This window comes from Lissotriton vulgaris, chromosome 5, assembly GCF_964263255.1.
Source record: "Lissotriton vulgaris chromosome 5, aLisVul1.2, whole genome shotgun sequence".
NCBI lineage: Eukaryota > Metazoa > Chordata > Amphibia > Caudata > Salamandridae > Lissotriton > Lissotriton vulgaris.
This window is the reverse complement of record NC_141693.1, coordinates 355,632,852-355,643,745: the sequence shown is the minus strand read 5'-3', so window position 1 is coordinate 355,643,745 and position 10,894 is coordinate 355,632,852. Positions and strand designations below refer to the sequence as shown.

The window sequence follows — 10,894 nt, the reverse complement described above, 5'->3', positions numbered from 1 at the left end:
ACAACGCATAGCGCTTTGGGGTGCTGGATAGTGAATAGTTTAATTTACTATTCCAACTCCAGTCCCCGTGGACACTAGGGAAGGTGTTGGATAGTAAATTAAATCTATTCCTTATCCTAGAGTGCCCCCCAGCGCAATGCGTTGTAATGGTTTTCGTTGTAAAACCTGCGTTGTAATAGCACTGCGTGGTAAAAGTTGCGTTGTAAAGTATGTTTCTCAGTAAAGATATCAGACCGCCCTATTTAAGCAGATGGTCCGATGTCTTATTTTTTTTCCACACTAAAAAAACTATTGTGGTAATGGAGAGAAAAAAATACTTACCCACACACCCTGGAAGAAAACTCCTAAGGTGAGGAGGTCATTAGTTTTTACTTTTCAGAAACTAACTCCCACTTTGGGAGGTAGAGTCTGAAAATCATAAAAGTTTGGTAAATGGTCGCCTAATACATGGCGACTCCACCAAACTTATGTTTTCAGAGGAACCACTTTGACTTGGTGGTTCCTCTGAAGGCACAGAGATCACAGCGCTCATGGACAAAGTAAAGACTGCCATACTTTGAACCTGGCTCTTAGTCTCCACACTTGCAAGGAGAGTGCATGTGAAAAGGTTTACGTGTTCGAGAATCTGCTGTGTGTGTACTCAAAGAATATTTGAAAAAAATGCAGACTCACATAAAAATGTAAATGGCAAGAGCAGCTGAATGGTGAGGCAAAGGGAAAAGCACAAGTGGCATGGAATCAGTTGACTTCCTCGGAGGGTTGATTTGGGATCGAAAATCATGCCGGGCACACACAAAAAAAGTGGCCCACATTTGCATATTGCCTTTCTGAAAAACACTGCTTCAGTAAAGTTTTATGAAAAGAAAGGGGGTGGAAGACATGTTTCATTAACTTCACTTAGATGAAAAAAATGCACAGATTAGTTCACACTGCTGAGCCTCTCCTTTGTAGGCACACTGTCCTTCAGTTACGTTCATTGAGTGACTTGAACGGCCATATGTACATTTAAGTGACTAATGGAGGCTTGAAAACAACGTAACTCCACAGCTGGTACCCAAAGGATGTTTGTAAAACTTTTGAAACCAGAACACTGAAAACAGTTGGACTGGCGTAAAGGGCACCCAAGGATCCGAGGGCACCCACTGAACGACATGACCACACTGTGAATCAATCAATCAATCAATCAAGGGTTGGTAAAGCACGCTACTCACCCGTGAGGGTCTCAAGGCGCTGGGGGTATCCATTTGAAGGTCTTTCGGAGGATGGACAGGCAGTTGAAACTGGTGGAGGCGACGGAGTTGATCTGTCCATGCTGTTTGATGATGGCGGCGAGTAGGGTCATGTAGATGTTGAAGAGCTTGGGGCTGAGCGATGATTCTTGGGGTACTCCGCAGTTGATCTCTGTGGGTTTGGAGAGGAAGGGAGGGAGACTGACCCTCTGGGTTCTGCCAAAGAGAAAGGATCGGATCCAGCTGAGGGCGGTTCCTCGTATCCCTGCGTCGTGAAGTCTGGAATATGAACATACTAATTTATGGTGCGACTGAAACTTGCAACTATAACCCATGAACAATAGGGTGAAGTATCTAATGGTCCCAAGTTTAGCACATCTGGGCCCATGCACCAGAAAAGGCACAGAGGCCCTTGGATGAAAGGGGAGAATCGTAGTGGTCTGTTCTGGTAATCGTTGAAACAAGTTAACTGAGAAGTCAAAGGGATTTAAGAAACCTTTCTAGGTCCCACTCCAGTCTACCACTGGGTTAATGGTCCAAGATCATACTACCAGGGAAGGTGAACAAGAACAGTGCTGTACCCAGGAAGATACAGTCCTTCAGTATTTCGAGCTCCTTCTCAACCATCTTGAGATGTGATTGTAAATCAGGGTCAGTGTAAGGTAACTGGGTCATTACAGCTTGACTCCTATCCGGGAATTACATCTCCTTTTCTCAGAAGCAGCAGTTTTGATGTTATCCTGTGGTCTTCGCTTTAGTCGGGGATTCTAAGGAAACAGTGACAGAGTCCTGGCATGTTATCTCTTTTTAGCTAGTGCTGCACAGCATACTTCTTAAGTGCAACACCAGCAAAGGGAATTGAACAGCTTAGGGTACTTATCTGAAACTGGGGCACTAATAGAAAGCCAGTGCCCAGTTGGGCAATGCGCATCCAAATGAGTAGATTCCTAATGTACCCCAGTGTTGTTCACTTTCATTGTGTGGAATCTGCTATTGGTATTACCTTTGGGGGGTACCTTACCATGTAATACCACAACTGAATTGTTGAACCAATCAATCATGCTATGGATCATTTTCTCACTGGGCTACCTCTCACCTATAGTGAATGTGCCATGAAGAACTGTTGTGTCTTCTAAATTGCCTTGTTCTCCCTGATGTAATAGATGACTGCTTTATAACATTTAGTTTAAGTAACCCTAGCTTAATGTGCACTAGGGTTTTTGAAGAAAGACGACAACTGTAAATATGGAAAACAAATCCGATTTAACCTTTGGAATAAAACGTTAATTTGTTCTCATGACCACCTTATATCAAATGACACAGTTATCGGTTCTGTGGTTGTTATCATGGGAGTGACCAGAAATTTAAAATACCACCTATTTGAACCCTAACTCTAATCACACCGAACACAAAAAGGAGGCAAACCCGACCCTCCTTAGAGGAGTCACTTTCACCCTTTGATATTCCATTCATCCATCCATATATAAATCCATTCTATTACAGATGCACCAATAATTATGTCCATGTATCCATTCTTTCACGCATCAATCATTTCACTCTTCTCTCACTGTTCATTCATCATCCTTCCATTCATTCACTCTTTAACCTATTTATATTTCACTGTTCCATTCCTCCTTTCACCATTCTATTCATTAATTCTTTCACCATTACTTTCACTATTCCATCCTACCTTTCACCTTTTATTATATACTTCCGTCCTTCCTTTCTGCTTTGTAGCTACCCATCTTTTGTCTCTCGTACTTATTTTTTCCTTATATTCCTCTCACTTTTACTATTAGACCTTCTCTCAATGTTTTCCCTTGTTTTCCTAATTATTCACTGTTTCCTTTCATATGTATATCAGCCCTCCTACCACACTTCCCTGAAATGGTATTGCTTAAGAGTATTATTTATGAGCACTTTTTCGACCCTTGAAGTCCCTTAAACAAATAATTAATGTTTAGTGGGCCCCAGTCCATCAGCCCAAGGGGCCTAATAGTGGCAGTCCCTATTCAAGGTGCTAACGTGGGAGGGGTGGTTGATTCCCTACGGGGCCACGCCACTAGTTTGTCTCGCTTAAAAACTCATAAGTCCGCCTGTCAGCTAGATCTCAAGGCCCACTGTGTGAACAACTTCCAACATGGCCTTGATCTGGAATCCCCTTTCCAGTCCTCAATTATTCCTTCCATTGACTAACTTGAACTCTTACCAATACATGCCAATAGACCCGATCCGGGCGGGAATTTCTCGAACTTTTTAAAGTTACAAAATTGCTTTATTTGTCTCCCACCTGGAATTCCTTCAGCTATAGACGTCAAAGGAGGGCATTCTCCCCATATTTTTTTTTTACTTCCACTTTCGTCTTCTGATATATTGGCATGCATGCTTTTACTTCAAAAGCCAGTCTGATATTGGTAAGAGCCAAGGAAGCATCGCCTGGTTTTTCGATATTATTACTTGAAAAACCAACAAACATACCAAACATTTCAAGTTTTCCCGGAAATCACCGATAGTTTCCGATTCTCTCGGTCCTTTTCCGCCCCCTTTTCCCTCCTTCCGAGTACTTCCGAAGTTATCCGGAAATTGCCGAGAGTCCGTCCGCCGGACTGCTGGAGGCGGCCGCAGCGCCATGTTGGATGCTCTGCTCCTTCAGTGAGAAATCCCGCGGCACCCCTGAGTGCCCCCCTAACCGGAACCGGCACTCGTGACCCCGGGGAGGGGGAGAGTCCCCCTCCGATCCCGGGCCCGTCAGAGCCAACTCCCTTCTGGGCACCACCTACACCCCGTGCCCCTGTTGCCAGGGAGACCCCCTTATCCCTCTACCTAACATCAGTGGCGGCCCGGGGGAGGCCGGACCTGTGAGCGGGGCGCACCGGCTCCCCCTCTCCCCGGTGTGCCTCCCCCCGGCCCGGGGAGGGGCAGCCCCTTTGCCCGCAATGAGTTTACCGCAGAAGCCGGCTTTGAAGGCGGGAGCCGGGCCTGGGCTACCGGCAACAGCAGCAGTGCCCCCCCAGCACCAGGCCGGCGCGCCTCCACCTGTGGCCCTGCCGGGGCTGAGAGCCCTGCCTGGAGGACAGTATCCTTCACTTAGATGGGTGGGTGTCAGCAGCCTGCACTGGTGGTCCAGCTTAGTAGACCAGCAGTAAAGTATTCAGCATGGAACATGGGGGCAGTATCTATCACTGTGGGAGGTGGGGGGCACTTTTCGTTGAGGGTTATTATCCTGCCCAGAGTGTGGGAGGGAATAGGCTATAGCCTATAGAAAGAGGTGCACTAGAGAAGGGTTATTTGTACGGAGGGGCTGTGAGATCCCACCACTGATGGAATGGTGGTAGTAGTATCTCCGGAAGTGTGAGGTGGTGCTGTTACATATATGAAGGCTAGCAACCTGTACTGAGAGGTGTCAAGAGACCTTGTATAATGTGGCGAGGTGTTTGAAGTGAATGAAGGAGCAATATGTCTCGGAAAGATATGTTGTGATTGGTTATTGGGCCTTGGCGCATAATCCACAAGGTCAAGCCCTTATTAATGTTAGCATCCTCCCCTCTTGAGACCTTGGGGTGCCCACCAACAGAGGGGACGCAGCAGAGCACCGCGCTGACGTCGTTGTGGGTACTGGCTAGTTAAATACTACTGCAACTTAAAGCGCAATTTGCCATCCATGCTGCTGTAGGTTGAGCTGAGCCATCTTTTAGTCTAACAGGTGTGTCTAGTGCTTATAGGAGAGTTCACTCCACCCTATTGCAAAAGAGAACCTTGGGGCATTATTCACAAATGAGGTTGTAGGTTTTCCCTGGTTGACAGCCTGTTTTAGGTCCTCAGTCATACCTATTCCAGCCTCCTTCACTCATCTGTATATTTCAGAACGTGATGCTTTTAGAGGCAGGTAAGTCGCTCTTCTAGTGCTTCAATAAATTGATGGCGAACCTTCAAGTGTCTGTTTTTACATTGGGGCCTGTATTGCTTATTCAATGTACATGGACTGGAGTCGAACATGTGGGACTCTGCGAATGTGACAAATATAAAGAATGACAAGTCTCTGATAGTGATACGAGGGTCAATCAAGTGCTGTGTTCGAGGTGCATGAAGAGAACAGTTGTTTGTCTCATAGCCGTAAAATCATTTGGTCCCTCTCGTAAAGGTTGAGGTACATCGCCCGAACTCGCATTTTAAAAATAGGACCTGGAGCTGTAGATAAGAATGTGTTAAGCCTGAATTCTTTCGCTCTAAACTGTAAATAGAAGGGTGTGTTGCATTGCCTGATTGAGGTGCATTGGCTTAAATGTTCATGGCTAAGCAATCTATACAGGTCAAGTCTGAGTTTCTTTGGGCTAGCCACTTCTACTGGAATAATAGCACGTTGATGGAGGAGAGGGCAGGATGGCAGTTTACAGAATGAATTATATGGATTGAAATGAGCGCTGCCGAGGGATAGGGATGAGGCGCATCGTTAAGTGTATGTGGGTACCAGTCCCAGTAAATTAGGTGTGATCGACATGATTAACGTACTTTCACATCCCCATGCTTTCCAATACTATGTTTTTCGTGAGCACTGATGATAATGCCTATTACTGGAAAGCGTTTGATGCTGCAGAACGAGTATGAGACATGGTTAAAACTTTATTTGTAACTAACTAGAGTTGGTCTTTCTTATTTGTTTTCCTTCATACGCCTATCGTTCGGTTGGTGTGTTTTAGTCCAAGCGTGTGATGGAAATGAACCACCAGCGCCTCCGTCGATTACCCCCCCCTTTCATTGCGTCTTGCAGATTCCACCAGTGACCATGTTGTGGGCCGCATCACTCTGAGTCAGAGGAACTGGGAAGGGTTTAAAGGGAAACGAAAGCTAAGCAGTGCAGCAGCTGCGCTGTGTCATGTGTACACAGACAGGGTTGTATCACGAGGTTTCCTTCGTCGGACTTTACTTTCACTTTTAGGCATGGTAACCTCCTCACTTGCAGGAAGCTGGGCTTCTTACAAGCTGCTTCAATCGTAAAGGCGAACGCCGTTTCGTGATATCATCTTTTGACTATTGAAACACTCCTGTCTTAAAACCAAACATTGTTTGCAGTTTAATGAATTTAAGTTTGGGGTTTCTGCGCTTTAGGAGTCGGATTCCAGCACCGGGGAGGGGTGGGAGTCTGATGTAATTTCTGTTGCTTGGGGTTTCTTGCGCTGCTAGTGGGGTGGGATCACTTACAATGCGGATTGACTAGAGAATAGTGGCTTGAACTACAGAGCCTGGGATACCTGCATGTAGGAAGGATTTTTCTAGTGCAGAGAGTTAGGTCCTCTTAAACTAGTGTGCAAGAGGGTCACTTTATCTTGGTTTGTGTAAGATATTTTAGTTTAAAGTATTTGAGTTTTGTAGTATCCAGTGAATATCTAGTTTTGGTTATTATTCATACTGCATATTATGCACACCCCAAATACAGCAGTGCACATTTAATACAACATAAGTCACATCGAACACAGGCTTATACTCATCATAGAGTGAATAACACCATGTGTAAACACTGAGCATTGGGTGTGCTGTGGTGTGTGACTGTTTCAAGGATTCATCCTATCACCAAGATAGGGTGAATCATGCATTTCGTTTCGCTTTCTAGTAACCCAGTGCTTTAAATGAAATATAGAAGTGCACGTACTTAATATTCAGAATACGTGGTTGCTTTTGAGAAGTGCAAGTACTCCCCCATTAAATGTATTGCAGCCGTTCTGAGAAGCGCAAGTACTCTCACTTGCAAATTAAAGTAGTCGGGTACTTAGTACTGGACAGTACATACCCGTTTAAAGCTCAGCCCAGTGCCCAACTATCACATGACTCAACTAAGCTGTAGGAAAGGCTCAGGACTTAGTATTCGTTTCAGAGCAATGTGTGATGCCTCCTATATAGTCTGTGAGGAAATCCGTGTGGAATCTGTGAGGAAATCAAGAAGCATATGCCGCAAAGAACAACAAATGTCTCCAGTTTAACACAGAACAATGACAAATAAAATAGCTGATCGTGTTAATGGTTACTATACATGTTGCAGGTTACTGAGAATATTTTTTATTTTGGCATGAGCATTTAAATATCAGGTATTTTCCGTAGGGTAGTACAGTGCATATGCTCTATTAGAGGCTGAAACATAAAAATCAGTATTTGAAGGTAAAAAGAGGCAGCATGCTCTGGCGACACTGTTTTAAGTGAAGTTTCAAAGCTGGACTAAGAAATTAGGTCACTTAGATGTGTTGTAATAGGTAGCGTCATTGAACTTGTATGAAAAAGTCCACATGCAAAAAACTATTGTCACCTAACTGTGAGATTCATAGAAAGTTTCTTTGGTACCACTACTCTTCAACTGATTACTTTCCATGGTTTTCCATAATAGCCTTTATAATTGACAATTAGAACTCAAAAATTGTAATCTTCAGCCACGATGTCTGGCGCTGAATGTGAATGACGATCGATGTCCGCTCTTTGAATCTTTAATACCATGTTTTAAACCGAAAAACAAAAATCATCTTCACTTAGTTCTTTGCCCCACCACATCCACCCCCCCCTCAAAAAAAATGTCTAACACTGTGATGTTACAACAGCTTCCATATTTGTTCTTCAGCAGGATTTGTTCACCATAAGCATCTTTAAGTTTGTTTGGCGCTGTTTGGAATATTGTTTAATTTTGTTGTCATTGATGCAGTATTACTTCCATTAACCAGGTTCACAAAATTATTGGCGTGTCCCGGGGTCATGTGACACAATTTTGAATATAAATAGGAAATAATTGCAGGTAAGGCGGGGAGCGCAGTGTCGAGCTCTTTCTCATATGAATGGTCCCTCTGCGCACACACTCTGCCCTCTAAACGCTCTCTGACGATCTTTCCCTGCTGGGATGGTATACTGTGCAGCTATGCACATTTAAACCTTTTTTTGTGAAGCTGGAAGGTATGCTTGTCTTGAATAGTCAGTGAAGACATTCACAACAAGAATTGGCAAAGCCGATAGATTGTGCCTTTTTGAATTTTGGTTTTGTCACTGCTTTTTGCCAGTGCTTTGTAAAATTATTTTTGTCAGAAAGTAACAAATATGGATTACTGAAAAGTTAAAACATGAATGTACACCATGGTTTAATTGAAAAGTACTGGCTGGTATGGATGAATTTGTTCAACGGAAGGAGACATAAACCAGGACACAGGGACTGCTTGAACATTGATTATTGGATTTTGGAGACCAATGTGACTCGCTGTCATTTGTACATGCATTGCATTAGATTTTTTGTTGAAACAGGATAGTAGTTTTTGAAGCAAATCAGGAAGGCTAACTAGAGGTTCTTGTGTCACACGTTTTTTTCTTGGAATATGTTTTGTACTGTGAGGATGAGCTATTTAATCAAATGCACTTAGTATTGAGAATTGAGCATCCATTCTCAGACTAAATAAACTTCGAGTTACACAAAACGTAATCTGGAAAATTGATAAACCATATGAGACCAACAGCTTGATCCGGTATTAGACTTTCTATGACACCAGTTTGATTATCTGTTGGCCATTTTAACATGGATTTTTACTTCCATTTTGAATACTTCGTGTTTGAGAAAGTAGGTCTTTTACGCTCTTTAATGTTTCCCTAATTTAAATATTACACTCTCCATAACTGTGGCTAGATCTATTTTAGACACCTTTGTAAGACATTTTTCTTATCCCTCCTCAGTGTGCTTCCCAAATTCGGGATGCAATTCACTACCGAGCAACTTCTTATTGAAACAGATTAGCATGAGTTGAAGCAGGATATACATTGATTATGCAATAACTAAGATCCTTGGTCAATAGTCCAACAAGAGTCATCAAAATGTTTTAGGAACAGTGAGTCTAATATAAATATTGACCTATGTGCAATATTTGGAATTTATTATATGTTGCATAGAGATTTTATCTTTTGAGACCTGCTGTTGTCAGTGTGAATCTTTTTGTATCTTTTATAATTGATTTGAATATTATATAAACAATGAATATATATATATTCAGTATATTTTAATGTTTCCGTGACATGTTTTTGTCTTTACGTTTCTTCTGTTCTCTTACCATTGTTTTTTCTTTTATGAAAGCTGTCCATTTTTTTGGGCATTCTTTTTGTTTTTTTCTGCAACTTATTTGAGATTTTTTTAGATAAAGATACATTTGTAACATTTAAGAAAGATTATAAAACATGAAAACTATTCATTTGTCTTTACCAGTCAATTACATTTGAGTCAGTAAAAGTAGTGAGCATAAAGAAACATTTGCCTAGCAGCCTTACTGAACGATTTTAATACAATGACTTGCTCAAAACTAATTGCATGTTAACAGAAAAAAATGCATAGATTCCAGCACTAAGCTGTACGGTCAGCATAATATTTCATTTAAAGGGATTTATTGACACGCATATTAGACAGTTACCTCATGTCACCCCTATGGCAATTGGGGAAATGTTTACTCCCTGCAAAAAACAAAATGGGATCTGTTATAAAACTCACAGCCCACTATAGTGAGATCCTCATGGGTTGTGGAGGCATGACATAGAACCATCTGCACCCCACCCTTACAGATGTCATGCTGTATAGGAACCACATCTGGACCTGTCTGAAATTGCCTTGTCTGGTGGCCTTTTTCCAGGCTGAGTTTTGGTTTGTTTTCAAAGGCCTCACTTGCAGCACTTGTGTGATGTGCACTTAATGCAGGTACAGCACCCATGCTGTTACTGTATTTGTCCTGCTTGATTATTGTTTGTTGAATATGTTATCCATCAAGAAAGCTTTTATTGAAGAAAAAGAAGGATCTATTCTCAGAAAGACATTGATCGGACAATTAGACTTTCCTAGGTTTTTGCTTAGGCAGATGTGAATGGTGTACTCTCTTATGTTAAGCTTTGTAATAACTTAAAAATTGAAAAAAAGACGTCATGTATTACTTGTACCATACAGTTATAACGCCCCTAAATGATTAATGTAGTACAAGATCTTAAACAGAAATACAAAGCATGGCTTTGCTACTGGTCAACTAGAAATCCTAGAACGTTGAGTAGGTTAAGACACAGGCATAGGTGTATGTTTCGAACCAAGAAATAATTTTACCAATGTCTAGGTCCTCTATAACAGCTCAAAATTAATTGATATCAAGTGACAGAAATGTTGGTAGATGTAGATCTATCAAAGGCAGTGTTGAAGTTGCCACCTTTTTGTCATTTTGTTTTTCATTTCAATACCTTTTTTTTAAATTGAGAATCGTATAACAACGAAAGAGAAAAAACAACATATGAGGAGGAAATGAAACTACAGTACAATGGTTCTAGTGGAGAAATAAAGTTTCTCTAGAAACTTAGAGTTTCTGTAAATCTATTCCTTTTTTTAACGGGTAATTGTTCTTCTGCGTTAATAGTTTATGTAGCTATGAAGTATGTTAATTTATCTTGGAACTAGGAAATAAGACATTTGGAGATTTAACATTTTTTTAAATCATTCTTGTCTTAAAAATACCCGCCATGTCAGTGAAACATTTGGACATGTGGCTACTCCTTGTCTTGGGATAAAGTGAAAACTGGTATGTGATTAATTACATTGAATTTTGCTCTGTTTTCTTATTACATTGCTAATTAAGCTTTTTGAGCATAAAAGGTCTCTCAGCTTTGAGATGGGCAATTTAGCCAGT

At 41.8% G+C, this 10,894-nt stretch overlaps 1 protein-coding gene across 18 annotated transcripts in view; it reads left to right on the top strand.

The window, feature by feature from the left end:
* Positions 1 to 3,803: 3,803 nt before the first annotated feature.
* Positions 3,804 to 10,894, top strand: part of EIF4G3 (eukaryotic translation initiation factor 4 gamma 3) — a 1,432,461-nt gene continuing 1,425,370 nt past the window's right edge. For 9 of the 18 annotated variants that reach the window (XM_086921650.1, XM_086921637.1, XM_086921664.1 and 6 more), the window contains exon 1: positions 3,864 to 4,305. In XM_086921650.1, the coding sequence (XP_086777776.1) occupies positions 4,166 to 4,305 (140 nt within the window). In that variant the 5' untranslated portion in view covers positions 3,864 to 4,165. Of the gene's footprint in view, positions 4,325 to 10,894 lie in introns of all 18 variants that reach the window. The other 9 variants (XM_086921654.1, XM_086921652.1, XM_086921641.1 and 6 more) reach the window with 5 other exon arrangements.